The 16,512-nt window shown below is 42.1% G+C and overlaps 1 protein-coding gene across 3 annotated transcripts; it reads right to left on the bottom strand.

Annotated features, from left to right (window-relative positions):
• Positions 1-4,743: 4,743 nt before the first annotated feature.
• Positions 4,744-16,469, bottom strand: LOC308120872 (protein phosphatase 1 regulatory subunit 1C-like). Of its 3 annotated transcripts, XM_080481764.1 has the most exons (6): positions 15,805-16,469; positions 14,419-14,476; positions 13,276-13,313; positions 12,411-12,465; positions 9,462-9,665; positions 4,744-5,375 (listed from the first exon to the last, which is right to left on the bottom strand). In XM_080481764.1, the coding sequence occupies exons 1-6, from the start codon at positions 16,222-16,224 to the stop codon at positions 5,308-5,310; spliced, it is 843 nt and encodes a 280-aa protein (XP_080337890.1). In that variant the 5' UTR covers positions 16,225-16,469; the 3' UTR covers positions 4,744-5,307. The 3 variants fall into 3 exon arrangements, with proteins under 3 accessions (XP_080337890.1, XP_080337891.1, XP_080337892.1); XM_080481765.1 differs by lacking the exon at positions 9,462-9,665 and having other exon boundaries at positions 15,805-15,910; XM_080481766.1 differs by lacking the exons at positions 14,419-14,476; positions 15,805-16,469 and adding an exon at positions 14,081-14,137.
• Between the last annotated feature and the right edge of the window lie 43 nt (positions 16,470-16,512).

Here is a 16,512-nt window from a genome sequence, read left to right as displayed (position 1 = left end):
GCGGACACACATTTGTGATAACATGTTTTTTTTTTCTAGTTAGTGGTAACATGAAATTTGTGGGTGAAGATATAATATCTGTATTCTACTTTGATGTGAAACTGAACTCGTCTGTTTTTAATGTTTTGTTTTTTGTTACTTTTCTGATGATTTGCCAAATGTGTGGAGACTAAAAGAAGAAAAAGGCGTATGTGGTGCTGTGGGGCAGTGTTTGGGGCATGGCGTGATGGGGGAGGGGGGGGTGGGGGCTGGCGGCTCCGGGGGTCCCACAGGAACGCGGAACAGTGGAAACAAACTCTCGGACCCTCGGCTGCTCTCGGCCTGACGACGCAACCTCTCAGCGGGTGCTACGTATTCAGTCCTGTCCAGCACGACACAGCCAGTAACCGTCACCCTCCAGCTTCTCAGACGTTCCGTTCCCGCCGTGATCCCCAGTCCTGGAGCCCGACTGAGCTGCCGTTTTGGCTCAGGGGCACTTAAACAGCAGCTGATAGAAACGCCGTTGGCTCCAGGAATTACTTTTACCTTGAACAGGAAGTGAATTTAAAGGTGCAGTATGCAGTTTGAGTAATGTTTATGTTCAGTCCAGCTCAGTTTTTTCTTCTTTTATTTATCATTAAATAAAAAAACAACTTAACAAATTAGAGCCAGCACATAAAAACAAACCAAGTAGACGGTTTTCTACATTCCTGCTCAGACACCATTACCGCCAAACTGAAGAGACGTAGAGTATTAGTAAAGTTATTTATGTATTTACACACAAGCACACACATATAAATACAAACACTCAAAAAAAACCATTTCTGTAGTTAATATTTACCTGGAATTTCTGTTGTATTTACTATTATTGTGCATATTTCTGATTTCTTACACCGAGTCATCTTGGCGCTAGCTGCTTAGCATGCTAACCTTAAGACGGAGTGACGGTTGTTTTCTTTGCTTGAATTCAGAAGATTACATACTGTACCTTTAATCAGTTCTTCCACCAGAAAAGTGAGTCAATCCAGATTGAGATGTATGAGAGTACAGAAACCTGAAGCTGCAATAACACTAACAATAAATCTATATATGTACACACTCTTGGTGACGTTTTCATTGGAATTGTAAAACTGAACTGGAGCAGGAAGCCAAACCGGCTCTGGACTTCCCGCGGTATCGATGGTCAACAATGGACTTGAAAAGGCGTACAGACGGACCATTATGTACTGAGAAACAGTCCTGAACGGAGGCCCGGCGAGGGCGACGTGCTCCCACGCCGCCGGCGTTCAGGCTAAGCTCATTGTTCACACTCCCAGTGCCCAAACGAGTTCAAGCTGGAAGAGGCGGCGGAGGGACCAGCAGCGTGCGTCACTAGCACGCCGTGACGGATCCGTGGACTCATTCTGCCAGTGCTCTTTTCTTTCTAACCTTTTGTGTTCTGATTCCACCATGTAACTTAAGTGACATGAATAAAATCAACTTTAGGGCTGTGTCAGACCTCGTATCTCTGGGGGGGGGGGGGGGGACTTTTTCCTCAGAGAGTCGCAGGGAGCCATCGCTGTAACTTTTCCTCCCAAATGCTTGGACCAGGGGGACTATCACAGGGACTTTCTCCAAAGTGCCAGGAACCCTCGCAGGAAGCCCCCCACCCCTTGAGAGTTAGATACATAAAGGGAATGTTCTCCCAAGTTCTAGGAATCCTTGCAGGAAGCTTCCCCCAGAGCTGGGTACATAACAGGAACTTTCCTCCCAAATGCTTGGAACAAAGGAACGCCCGTCCCCAGTGTTGGGGACTTTCGCAACCTACCCCCAAAGGCTTTGGAAATGTTCCCATTATTTTGCCTAGCTCTTGGGAGGGGGGTGCGGGGAGGTTCCTGCAAGGGTTCTTGCCACTTTGCAGGGACTTTTCGAAAGTGTGAAGAACCCTTGCAGGGACTTTCTTCAAAGTGGCAGGAACCTTCCTCCAAGAGCTAGGTAAATAACAGGAACTTTCTCCAAAGTGCTCGGAACCCTCACAGAAAGCTCAGACGAGAGCAGAGAACCATCGCTGGAACTTTCCTCCCAAATACTTTGAGGGAAGGAACGTCCCCCGCTCCCCCCAAGTATTGGGGACTGTCGCAGGGACTTTCTCCAAAGTACTAGAAACCCTCACAGGAAGCTCCCTCCGGGAGCTAGGTACATAACGGGAAAGTTCTCCACAGTGCTAGGAACAAAGAAATGTTTGTCCTCAGTGTTTGGGAATGTTGCAGGGACTTTCTCCAAAGTTGCTCGGAACCTTTACAGGAACATTCCCCCAAGAGCTAGGTAAATAACAAGAACTAACTCCAAAGTGCTAGGAACCCTTGTAGCAACTTTCCTCCCAAACGCTTGGAACAAAGGAGCATTGTTAGGGACTGTCGCAGGAACTTTCTCCAAAGTGCCCGGAACCCTTCCAGGAAGCTCTCTCCAAGATCGTTACAGAACGAGAACGTTCTCCAAAGTGCTAGGAACCCCCTAAGACCTCGGTAAATAACTGGAATTTTCCCAAAAGTGAGGAGGAGACCATCATTGTGTGTTTTGGCCTTCTAACTTCAGTTCTGGGGGAACTTTCTACCCTCTACACATCCTTGGTTATGAGGTAGGACAATTCTGAAGGTCCAGGACCTTTCAGGGTCTGCGGTGCTGTTTATTAATGCAGAACGTTAGTATTTCTGTTATTTTCAGTTCTGCTTGGAGGACTCGTTCACGTGAAAGTTTTGTCTCCACGAGCCAGTTTACGAAGCATCGACACTCTAAACATAGAGGTTCCACAAGTGCTGGTTTAGAGTCTCTCCGTGGGTTTCGTGGCGCTGCTGGTGTTTGACTTTGGTCTTTTCGTCCCCTTACAGATGCAGTGGATTTATATTTATTGCTCTTCCTGACACTACCGGCCTGATTAATACTCTGGACTTCTGATCGTGGTGGAAACACGGGGACTTTTACAGTTCCTCGAGTAGAACTACATGAAGCTTTTATTGTGACAGTCTGAACAAATCAGCCTGGCTCTACCCTGCACTGCTCCTGAACAGGTTGTGGTTAAAATCCCTGCTTTCTTTTTTCTTCTCCTGCACGAACTTTAAAACGAGCGTTAGGACTTGCAGCGGGAATCACAGAACAGGTGAGTTTTATCATTCTGACCTCAATTTTCCACATGATAATTCTTCAGAGGAAGTCTTCATACGGGTCAGAAATAATTGTTTGATTTCTTTTAAAAACAAATATTTCACCAATACAAGTGTGGTCAACGTTAATCAATTTTCTGATTAAAACCAGAAATGTGGCAGACGGCATTTACACGTACGTCTCCAAACTTTTAACATTTGTACTGCAAATATGAAAGTTTTACACACATTTGGTTGTAATTCATATCACGTCCAGCTGAGTATTTTATTTTCATGATTTGGAGGCTGACAAGATGTATATAAAAAATAAAAAAGCAAAGGAAATATTTTCATTTAGAAAACATATAAATCCAAAATGTGTAAAAAAAAAAGTTTATTTAAAACTTTATTCTCATTATTTGACAGACGCCAGTAAATTTAATTAAAATCTCAACAACTTCGAAAAATTTGATCTTATAATGTAAAAAAACAATCAAGTTTACCTTATGGTACATGTATATTGAATCCTGGCCTGTAGTTTGTTGCATGAGCCACGAGGAGGCGCCACATCACAGAAAAGCAAGAAAAGTATGTTGTTTTCTTAAACCTTTTATTTTATTGCTGTTATTGATACTGTGACAGATGTAGTGTTTACACAGATTAAAAAAGAAGACGAGTCTCACTCCAGAGACAAGACCAGCTGAATCTATAACACTAAAATATAATCTAATAATGTATAGCGCTTTTTGTGCTCTAAAAGTCGCTTTACGTGAGAGAAAATGGATCAATTTATAACGTGAAACTAAGCTTTCTTACATTTTTTGCGTTAAATGAAATGCATCTTTTAAAGCTTGTCGGTTTGAATAGTAATCACATGAAGTTCCACTTTAACATCAAAGTTTCTATATTGTGATATTTCTATTAAACGTGCAGTGATCGTTGTATTGGTGTGTTATAGCTGGCCTCCTAAAGATTATTATGTTGTTCGCACTGGAGCTGGTGATTGTAAAGATTTTTTGTTTGATCTCATTTTACTCAGGAAACATTCTTAACTAGAGATTTGGCACAATAAAACACCACTTTTCAGAAGTTTAGAGATTCGACTCAAATAACCAAAAACTCAAAACAACTTTCCAAGTGTTTGGTTTGAACAAACTATTTTAGCGACCGTGTAAAATCTAACGGGCCTAATACTTTTATTTATTCAACTTCGCTTTTGTTGAAATTTCTAAGAAAAATCTGTCAGACAAACTTCTTTTTTCCTACAATTTGCTACCAAAGCCTTTGTTTGGTGACCGACTGCTGGTTTAGTAAGAAATCATAGATTATTTATCTAACTGGGGAAAGCTTCCACTTTAATTTAACATCAAATTAATGAAACCGTCTTCATATCTTTTTCTCACGAGTAGAAATGATCCGATGTTGTTTTGAAGCCCATTATATAAAATGTTACTCGTCCAGTTTCCCTTTAATACGTAATTCTGTACGTTTAAAATCAAACTACGCGTTGAACTGATGGGTTTCTGAGGTTTGCTGTTGTGAAAAGTTTTGTTTTGGCGGCGGTTTCATAGAAAAGTATGTCGCGGCAACCTCTGAGTCCGATTCAAAATGTAAAAAAACAAAACTGTTTGTAAACTAAAGTCTATTTTTATGAGAATTTATCCTTTTTTTTTTTTTTTTTGTGCAAACAGCATTTTAAATTTTTTATGTATTACTTCGGAAGCAGATCATGTTTGTTATAGTAGAAAAGAAAAACTGCAACGTTTTTCTGAATTAACCGGATTTGTCACGATAAAGCAGAGCTGAGTTTATGTTGAGTCAGCGCTGATGAAAATCAGAAAGCTTCATAGAAACACAGCGACAAACCTCAATGTCCCCTGAACTATTAGAATATTAAGTTGTTGGTTTTTTTTTAAAGATCATCTTAATTAAATGAATTTTCTTACGATAAAGACTTTATCGCAGGATCTGAAATGTTGAAGAATTTGTTTTTATTCAGATTTTTGAAACGGGAGTCAGATTTGCTTCCAGTGCACTTTACTCAGGGACGCTGGCGTCTTTACTCTAATTACAACTTTCATTTAAAAAACAAACAAACAAACAAACAAACAAAGGTGTAGTGAGGAGAATTCTCCCTGATCAACGTCCCGACTGCAGATGGACGTCAGTCCTCCTGCTGCTCCGTCCACAACATGGAGGGTAGAGATGATCAGTCCTCCTGAGGGGGGTTCTCCTCTTCCTCTTCCTCTTCCTCTTGAACGGAACCTTCCAGCTTACCTGCACAAAAACGCACAAATATTTATCTGAAACGTAGCAGAATGAAGAAACGAATCCTGAGGAAGAATCCTGACTCAAGGAATGAATCCTGACTGAAGGAATTAATCCTGACTGAAGGAATGAATCCTGACTGAAGGAATTAATCCTGATTGAAGGAATTAATCCTGACTGAAGGAATGAATCCTGACTGAAGGAATTAATCCTGACTGAAGGAATTAATCCTGATTGAAGGAATTAATCCTGACTGAAGGAATGAATCCTGACTGAAGGAATTAATCCTGATTGAAGGAATTAATCCTGACTGAAGGAATGAATCCTGACTGAAGGAATTAATCCTGACTGAAGGAATGAATCCTGACTGAAGGAATGAATCCTGACTGAAGGAATGAATCCTGACTGAAGGAACGAATCCTGACTGAAGGAACGAATCCTGACTGAAAGAAATGAATCCTGACTGAAGGAATTAATCCTGATTGAAGGAATGAATCCTGACTGAAGGAATTAATCCTGATTGAAGGAATGAATCCTGACTGAAGGAACGAATCCTGACTGAAGGAATGAATCCTGACTGAAGGAATGAATCCTGACTGAAGGAATTAATCCTGACTGAAGGAATGAATCCTGACTGAAGGAATGAATCCTGACTGAAGGAATGAATCCTGACAGTGAACATCAGCCTCGTGTCTCAAGACCCACACACAGGAAGTCTCAGTCTGATCAGCTGATCTCTTTACTCTTGTTGTGAGGAGAGAACGGTAACCACTGCACAGACCAACGTATACACTGCCATACAGAGCGCCATGCAGACCACCGCACAGAGCACCATGCAGACCACTGTACAGAGCACCATGCAGACCACTGTACAGAAATGAATACCTTTGCAGGACTCCTTGGCTGAACCTCACAGTCATAAGAATCTTTATGTTGTGACTTGGAGATGTGAGGAAAACTGCGATGGTTTCCTCTCTTCTTCTTCTTGATTTTCCTTTGTTTTAGCTAATATTTCACTTTTTTCCTTCTATTTCGTTCTTTAAAGCGGCGAAATCATGCAACATCCACATTCAAATGGTTTTCCAACAGTAATAATCGTCTCCATACCTGCGAATGAGGCTCCAGAAGTGAAGACAATCATCTCTCTCACTGGCTTGTTCTACTTTTTAGAGAACGTGTGCTCCAATGAGCGAATCAGAAATCAGCCCTGCTCTTCGTCACAGAGGGCTTTGACCAATCACAATCAGGCGAGGCTCTCTCTTTGACCCGCCCGCCAGCAGTTGAGCTCTGCTGTGCTTAAATACAGTAGTTACTCTATTGTCGGTTGTATCAACTAGCAGAGAAGTTTATTTTTACTCGCTTCGTCTGAGCCTCTGAAGACCCTGTAGATCGATTTTATTGTTGATGGAAATTTACCAACAAAACTTTCCATGTGTGCAACATGAGCTAACCGAACGCTGCCGTCGCTAAAAAATAAGAAAATAAAAAAAACTGGATTAAAGCCTGGATCTGTGCCAACCGTCCTCGACTCAACTACAAACGTTGTCAGCTGTAAGTGATTTTTTCGATTTAGTTTTGTTTAACTGTGCAGGTCTGCTTAGCATTAGCACGGCAGCTAACGTAGCTCAATGACTGTCGCTCAGTTTGAGCAAACGATATCCGGAGACGTTCAACATGAGAGGTGTGATGTGCTGCTTGAAAGAAAAACGTTCTAAGTTCCACGCAGAGCAACAGGCTGAAGAAATTCAGTGTGACATGAAAAACCGCCGCGGTGAGCCTCGCGGCTAACAGGAGCTAGCGTTAGCGGCTTGGTAGTAACTGCAACAAACCAAACGACCAAACCAAGTAACATGTTCAGAGACAGAATACTTTTAAGTTCCCATCCAGAGTCTGGACGTCTTCAGGAGCTTCAGACGACTCGTGCGGGTTTAGAAACGTTAGAACATTGAAAGCATCAACATAAATACCTATTTTAGCAGGTTTTAACTTCTTTCAGTGACTTTTGGTTCAAACCTCGTAACACGTTAAACCGCCTCTCGACTGGACGTACTGATCCACCGCATCAACGCCAGGTAAGAAAGACGACGTGTGAAATGTACTCAACGGTTCACGTGCATCAGGAAGAATATTCGAGCCTTTAAGTCAGTTAGCTGACGCTAACAACGTGAGTACGTTAACACTTCTCAGTATCTGAATTTTCCCACCTTTACTCTGTGTTAAATGAAATTCTTATGTTTTGTTTTTGTTGCTCCCATTTTATTTACAGCGCCTTGTGATTTCTATCTGGGAAAAGTGTTTTATAAATACATTTTACTTACTTACTTACATTTATAGTAACTGCAGTAAAGATGCTATGCTCTGTTAGCTTTAACGATTAAACTTTGAATCTTAAGTTGCCTTTAAGGTCAATGTGCCGAGAAATTATTCAACCGCTGCTCTTCTAACTTGTACAGTAAAGACAGTAGATATCTATTTATTGATATGCAACATATTGAACCACACTTTTTCTACTGTTCTGTTTATGATTTCAGTTTTTAGCTTAAACTCTAATCCTGTTGCGTAATGTTTTTCTGGTTCCGTCAGTTTATTTCCATATTTCATTTCCCTGACATAATTTAGGAAGAGAGGAAATATAATCCGTATTTATTTAGTACTGTTTTACAAAATCATTGCAAAAAGTTTTAATTTATGAGTATGATGATAACTCCTGAATTAAAGTTTGGATGTAAAAACAAAAAAAAAAACAGTTCATGAATACAGAAAAACATTTGAATATAATACATCTTTATTCACAGCCACGGTTCGTGTGTGTGTGTGTGTGTGTGTGTGTGTGTGTGTGTGTGTGTGTGTGTGTGTGTGTGTGTGTGTGTGTGTGTGTGTGTGTTACAGTGGGAACTTGGTTAGCGAGAGGGGGGAGGAGGTGACGGAGGTGAAGGCGGCTATCGGGAGACGGAGTCAGGACTGGACGCTTCCTTTATGTGGTCACATGACAAATCTGAAGAGGAGGATGATGGAGAGGAGGGTGGAGGAAGAAGAGGAAGAATAGGGGGAGGGGGGCATGCAAAGAGTAAAAGTTAGTGGAGTTAGTCGCAGTTGGTGCATCAACACAAAACGGAATGTTTATTAAAGAATGAAAACTGAAGAAGAAGAATTAGTGACGTCAGTTTGAGAGAAAAATGTCTGTTTACTTTCTTTATTATAACTTTTTTCACTCACTGATTTAATTGAAATGTTTTCAGTCGGCAGGACCAACCTCCACCCACCACTTTATTTTAACGAAATCTTTTAAAGAAAACCTCCGTTATATGTGTCAGTGAGTCAGCTTGTAACGTGTTGTCATACCACTGTGAGCCACCGGGTGGTGTAGTGTGTCACTCTACTGCACATCAACACTAAAAGAACATAAACTCAACAGCTTTGACTGTTAATAACTTGGACTAAAGAAACGAGACGATGTTACACCGACTCGTTACTGCCACCGGGTGGCAACAAGTGGTATGACTCATATCTTATATCATTCTGACTGTATCGACCAGGACATAGTGAGACTGTTCGCTTCACTTTTTACAATCCGACATGATCATCTCACTATTTAACCTGCCTGGCGACATTGCTGCCATCATACTGTATGTTGCCACTAGGGTGCGTTAATAGTTTCTACATGGTACCGTTGGCTTTGACCAGCCAGCGTGAACTGAGAGCAACCTGATGAGGTTCCATCGACTCATTGCTGCCACCAGGTGGAAACAATGTCATATCGCATATTTCACCTCAGAGCTTCCTGTAATGCAGCTTCTACAATCACTATATCATTGATCACTTTGATTGATTGATTGATTGATTGATTGATTGATTGATTGATTGATTGATTGATTGATTGGTTGATTGAAATAAAGCCTGAATTTGAAATGAGAAGACGTTACTGGTCACAAAAATAGTTCTGAAAATGTCTTTATCATAAAATAGTAAAATCCACCACAAGAGTGTTAATTAGAGCTAATATTCCAAAAACTTTTAATTTGAAATTAAAAATGTTCTTTGCTTACACAAAACTGTCACAATATGTTTGTTTTTTTTAATTTAAAACCCATTTACCCCCTGAGCTGCTGCTCTCTGCTACTCCTCTCTCCTGATTGGCTAACAGCAGGCCCGCCTCGTTCCCATTGGCTTCCTCTGGCCCGTTGTGATTGGCCCACAGGGAGGTCGCGCCATAGAGCTGCGCTGTGATTGGACTCAGCTGGTCGTCTGACTCGCCGAGCCCCGCCCCCAGAAGCTGCTGCTCCACCCCCAGCTGGAGGTCTGGGGAGAGAAGAGCACCTCTAGTGGCAAGACCCTGCAACTACAGGTACACCCCACAGAACGCAAAGCCCAAACTAAGAATAATAAAAAGAATAAAACATTGAAACAAGACGCAAGCGACATTCGAAGACGTGAATATCTTGCGGGAGGATGATACTGCAAAATTCCGCGATGTGAGTGATTCCTCAAGCTATGAATGAATGAAACCCACTTTTCTCTCTGATCCTCCAGAGCATAAAGACCTGCTGTGTAGTTGGTGCATAGGAACACACACACACACACACACACACACACACACACACACACACACACACACACACACACACACACACACACACACACACACACACACACACACACACACACTCAGCTCAGGGATCGATAACAGAAAAAGCTTTTACGGTCTCCACTTCCCAGAATCTAGTCAGCGCTCCGCTCTTCGCTCCCGCTCTGCACACAATCTCCCTTCTTTTCTTCGAACCCCGAATCATGAACTTTTCTCACATTCGAACAGAAACGTCGGCGTTTGTTACTCGTGTTTCAGCAGAAAATACGAAGCCTTCGCCCCCTTGAGCTCTTTACATACTGGAACGGTTTGATGAATTATTCACGATGATTCTGAACAAAATGACGACAGCAGGAGTCTTGTGGCAATAAAGCGGCCGTCGGGGCGTTCGCGTCGAGCCGCGTTGACGACTTACTGAGGCAGCACTTCTTCAGCATTCACAGAGATCCAACACAGTGTCAGAAACCTTCAGCATTCACAGTGGAATCCGAGTCTCGCGAATGCCTCGGGCTCAACGCGAAACAATGAGTTTGCAGCCAGCAAAAGGAAGATGCTGGTGTCAATTTACAACCTCTGACGTCGGCAGGATCCGGTGATTCTAAAAAGTTACACCTTCTAATTAAAATTACCTTATTTAAATTATCATAAAATTATCACCATCTAACATCTCCCTTCAGCTTCACAGACAAAAGGAAAGCAGCCTAAAGAACGACTACAGAAGATTGTTTCAATTTTAGCTCTTAAACCTTTAAAGGTTTTTTTTTACTTTTTTCAACAGATTTTCCCTCTTTAAGTTATTTTTTGCATCTTGGCTGTTTTAGTCACTTAAGCTATTTTTATTTATGCTGTGGTGAGAGCAGTTTTAAGCTATTCCAGCATTTTTTTAAATATTTTTTCCTCCATTGTCCCTCTACTTTTTTCATTTTTTCTTTACCTATTTTCCTTTTTTAAAAATGTATCTTTATTTCCTGGAAAAAAAAACTAAATTAATTATTTTAATTTGACATTTCTTACTGTATTTATTATTATTATTATTATTATTATTATTATTATTATTATTATTATTATTATTATTTTAGTAGTTTTAGCTATTAATTATTTTTTTTTGTTGCTGTTTTTAGACCGGATATTATGCAATTTTTGAAAATCAATGTGACATGCAAATAAAATAAAAATGTAAACACAATATCAAGTCACAAATAATTTTCTTAAATGTTCGGGAGTTGCTACCGAGTCACCGAAGAGCCACATGAGGCTCCAGCGCCGCAGGTTTCAGACAGAAGAAACTATGAACAGCTGTCAAAGATGACTGAATAAACAAAAAGAACGAGGCTGGTGTCAAATTACAAGTACAGGCTGCTGCATCCTGACAATATATACACCACCTTTGAAATACAGTTTGAGTCGTTCAGTCGTTGAATGAAAAGAACATTAACGACCAGGACCAAACATTGTTAACGATTATGAGGAAAAAAACAACACAAAAGTTAAAAAAAAAAATACATGGCAACATTCATACCTCGGTGCAACTGAGAGGAAAAACAACTGCAAAATAATGAGACTGGTGTCAAATTACAATTACTGACGCCGCATGTGGGCCGGCTGGAGCTGCACAGATGATTTTTGTAAAAAAAAAAAAAAAAAAATAGATAAATAAAATAGGATCAAACACAATGAATAGGCAAATCATATGTTTTTGGTAAATGAGGTTGGTGTCAAATTACATATGTTTAATGTTTAGCAGGCTCCAATTGCATCTTTGGATTTGGGTTGGAAAACAGACGCTCTATAACCACAGGCCGAAAAAGGACAAATTCCATGTTACAAGTGGGTGAGACTGGTGTCAAATTACGTGAAAAAACATGTTTAAGATGAGGAGCCGAGACATCCCCGTCCCCCGACCCCCCCGTCCCCCCCGTCCCGTCCCCCGACCCCCCCCCAGAGACCTTCAGAAGATCACTGGAAGACGGGAGGAAAACATGATGCCAAAGAAAACAGTTCATGTGGAGCAAGAAAGAGAGAAGACACTGATGTGTGGACAGCTGTAGGAAGCAGCGGTAAGACCGACCTCTGACCTCTGACCTCTGACCTCTGACCTCTGACCTCTGACCTCTGACCTCCGACCTCCGGCCTCTGGCCTCTGACCTCTGACCTCTGACCTCCGGCCTGACCAGCAGTGTAACAATGACCTCCGACCTCTGACCTCCAACACATCAGCAGTTCTTCTGCTTCTCGTTCAGTCATCACTCGTTCAATTCCTTTCTCCAACCACGTCACGCCGTCGATTCGTTTGTTTGAGGCCGAATTCAACGGGTCTGTTTTCTAAATGATCCACAATCAGTAGTTTTCTCCGCGTTTCATCTTTCTGACTTACTGAGCTAATAAATAAATAAATAAATAAATAAATAGATAAATGTGTCTTTAAAATCCACTGAGACGAGTCTAAAAACTGTGTTTACCTTTCATGGTGGGCGGAGCAAAGGTACTCTGCTTCCGCTGAGAGGCTTCGGACGTCTGCAGGAGCAGAAAGACAGGAAGGAAAACTAGTAAATAAATAACTAGTAAATAAATAACTAGTAAATAAATAACTCGTAAATAAACAAAATATATAAAAACAAACAAATGCCGGTGTGAAGAATACTTAAATTAAAAGTACTCTTGTTAAAAAACACTCTGGTCAAAAGCACTCCTGTTGAATAATACTCATATTTAAAGTACTCTTATTAAGGAGTACTCAAGTTAAAAATACTTCTGTTAAGGAATACTCTAGGTAAAAGTACTCTTGTTAAAATACTTCAGTTAAAAGTACTCTTGTTAGGGACAACTCAAGTTAATAATACTCTTGTTAAGGAATACTCAAGTTAATAGTACTCTTGTTAAGGAGTACTGAAAGATACAAGTACTTTTGCTAAGGAATACTCGAGGTAAAAGTACTCTTGTTGAGAAACACTTCAATTAAAGGTACTCTTATCAAGGAGTACTCAAGTTAAAAGTACTCTTGTTAGGGACAACTCAAGTTAAAAATACTCTTGTTAAGGAATACTCAAGTTAAAAGTACTCTTCTTAAGGAGTACTCAAGTTAAAAGTACTCCTCTTAAGAATTACTCCAGTTAAGAGTATTATTGTTAAGAAGTACTCAAGTTTAAAGCATTCTTGTTTAGAAATACTCAAGTTAACTGTACTCTTGTTAAGGAGTACTGAAAGTTAAAAGTACTCTTGTTAGGGAATAATCAAGTTAAAAAAAATACTCTTAAGGATTACTCCAATCAAAAGTACACGAGGCTGTACTTTGTGTTTCAACCAGAAACTTGTGATTCTACTAACCTGCGACTCTCCGCCGGCGTTGTGACGATCGGCAGCATCTGCAGGAGCGACGAGACAACAGAGTAAGTAAATACTACATGAGGGGATTTGTATTTTGTGAGGATTAGTTTGGTCACTATGGAGTCGCAGTATTCTAGTTGTAGTGCTTGATGCTCGTTTGGTTCGGTGCTTTGACAGCTGGTGGACCGGTAATGGTGTAAAAGTGAGAAGAAGAAGAAGAAGAAGAAGAAGAAGAAGAAGAAGAAGAAGAAGAAGAAGAAGAAGAAGAAGAAGAAGAAGAAGAAGAAGAAGAAGAAGAAGAAGAAGAAGAAGAAGAAGAAGAAGAAGAAGAAGAAGAAGAAGAAGAAGAAGAAGAAGAAGAAGAAGAAGAAGAAGAAGAAGAAGAAGAAGAAGAAGAAGAAGAAGAAGAAGAAGAAGAAGAAGAAGAAGAAGAAGTGGGCGAACGAGGAGTTGATCTAAATGATCTCGGTGAGGAGAGAGAGAGAGAGAGAGAGAGAGAGAGAGAGAGAGAGAGAGAGAAGGAGAAGAAGAATCCGTCCAGCTGTGTTTTGTTTTCTCACTCGTTTTTTCCAGAAACAGAGACGCTGCGTGAAAATACCTCGACCCCGAAAACTCAAAACAAACCTGATGGAGGCAGGTTGAGAGCTCGCACACACACACACACACACACACACACACACACACACGCACGCACGCACGCACGCACGCACGCACGCACGCACGCACGCACGCACGCACGCACGCACGCACGCACGCACGCACGCACACACACGCACACACACACACACACACTCAGATCACTTACCTAATCTAATAACGTTTCCATTATAGCTGCTGCTTCTCTGCTCTCAGGCTTCTACTCGACTTCTCAGTATGAGCTCCACCCCAATATGTCACTCTATCACTTCTTCACTCTCTCCCTTCTTCACTCTCTCCCTTCTTCACTCTATCACTTCTTCACTCTATCACTTCTTCACTCTCTCACTTCCTCTCTCTCACTCCCTCTTTCTTGCTCCCTCACTCTCTCTCATGCACACTTCCTCCCACTCTCTCACTCTCTCTCTCTCTCTCTCTCTCTCTCTCTCTCTCTCTCTCTCTCTCTCTCTCTCTCTCTCTCTCTCTCTCTCTCTCTCTCTCTCTCACCTGTTCCAGGTTGTCTGTAGATCTGCAGGGTTGCAGGCGTCGGTCGTCTGCGACGAATCTGCAGTAAACACACACACATACCTCCATGATTCATCCTGAAAACTGATTTGCTCCATCAACCTTTATTTCCAGGACACTTTTAAGGCAACAATAATTTGGCACAAAATTAGCTTTTCAAAATAAAATCACAATCTCAATGAAATAATTAGGAACTATGATAATTACTCAAAATAATGACTTAAAAAGCAGTAAAGATGCTCTATAATCTGGATGTTATACGAGGAAGCTGCTCTATAATCTGGATGTGGGTTGAGGAAGATGCTCTACAATCTGGATGTTAGTTGGGGAGATGCTCTACAATCTGGATGTTGGTTGGGGATATGCTCTATAATCTGGATGTTAGATGAGGAAGATGCTCTATAATCTGGATGTTGGTTGATGAAGATGCTCTATAATCTGATGTTGGTTGAGGAAGATGCTCTATAATCTGGATGTTGGATGAATATGCTCTACAATCTGGATGTTGGTTTGGGGAGATGCTCTATAATCTGGATGTTGGATGAATATGCTCTGCAATCTGGATGTTAGTTGGGGGAGATGCTCTATAATCTGGATGTTAGATGAAGATGTTCTATAATCTGGATGCCAACATCAAAAAAAAAAAAAACCGAGCTTCTCTCTCTGGAGAGTTCACGTTCGGCCGGCGGAGACGTCGACCGGTTTGAGCCACACCGACTCTGTTTCTTACCCCCAAAAGACTCAATCCAGAGTCCTAATCTGTCACCCGTCATTACCAGCGTCCTCATGAAGCCTCTCGGCTTCCGGAATGTTTCTACTAAACAAGACGTCAGCGATTCAACAACCCCCCCCCCCCCCCCTCCGCCTCCATCACCACACATTAAGCTGCAATGAAAGGCCGGCCTCTGTTTTCCTCATGGCAGCAGTTCAGGGACTTGCTGTTTGGGTTCAACGCTCCACCTTTTCATTTTCCAAAATATAATTCAGACGCAACGAGACCAAAACATAAAACAAACGCGGAACTGAAAGGACACCAAGTTGTTAAAACCTTCAACATCGTCCAACGTGAGAACAGAGCAAGAGTGTAGAACATTCCAAACTCTGGAAAGATCTCTCACACACACACGCACACACACACACACACACACACACACACACACACACACACACACACACACACACGCGCGCACACAATTCAACGTACAGTCAGCAGAAACACGAGCATCTGTTCTCACAACATGCTGCTCTGCGCCCACACACAAGATTCCAGACGCAACATAGAAGCTCCATTCAAACAAAGCCATCAACACACACACACACACACACACACACACACACACACACACACGCACGCACACACACACTCACATGTTCGGCGGCCTGGGGGTCAAGCTGTCCCTGCAGCGGCGGCACAGCAAACTGGATCTTCTTCGGACTGCCGGGCTCCATTATTACTGACTGAGAGATGGAAGGAAAGAAAGACAGACAAAGAGAGAGAGAGAGAGAGAGAGAGAGAGAGAGAGAGAGAGAGAGAGAGAGAGAGAGAGAGGAGGGAGTAAACAGGGAGGGAGTGGTCTCCTCTCGGGGTCCATTATCACTAATTGACAGACTTGGATGGAGAGAGAGAGAGAGAAACATTAGCGGCCAAGCCGTTTGCAGGATTTTCCAAACTGCCCTTTCACACATGGCGGCACATTGTGTTTCTCTCTCCGCCGGTTGTTTCGGTCGTGTTCCGGCATCGGTGTCGGTACCACCGGGCCGATCGCTTACTACCCCCCCCGACCCCATCCCGTGTTCACGGCGGCCTCGGCGGCCCCACCGCGAGCCGCCGCATTTAGCCTCGGATCAATGCTGCTTGAGTCCGTTACGCAACAGCCTCGAACGTTATAAGAGCGGCGCATCGATTTGACGATGGAAACGACCGCGTGGTGGAAGACGGCAGCAGCAGCGGGCATCCATCATGTAAACTTCACTCCAGTTAGAGAGGAGAGCGCCGCCGCCGCTCGCTTTGAGTAGCTAAACTTAGCCGCTGCAGCTCGATATAGACGCTGAGCGCTGGAGTTGTTCAGGATTAGA

The sequence above is a fragment of the Lipophrys pholis genome (genome assembly GCF_963383615.2).
Source record: "Lipophrys pholis genome assembly, chromosome: 15".
NCBI lineage: Eukaryota > Metazoa > Chordata > Actinopteri > Blenniiformes > Blenniidae > Lipophrys > Lipophrys pholis.
Note: the sequence above shows the minus strand (reverse complement) of the source record. Positions and strands in the feature narration are given on the sequence as shown.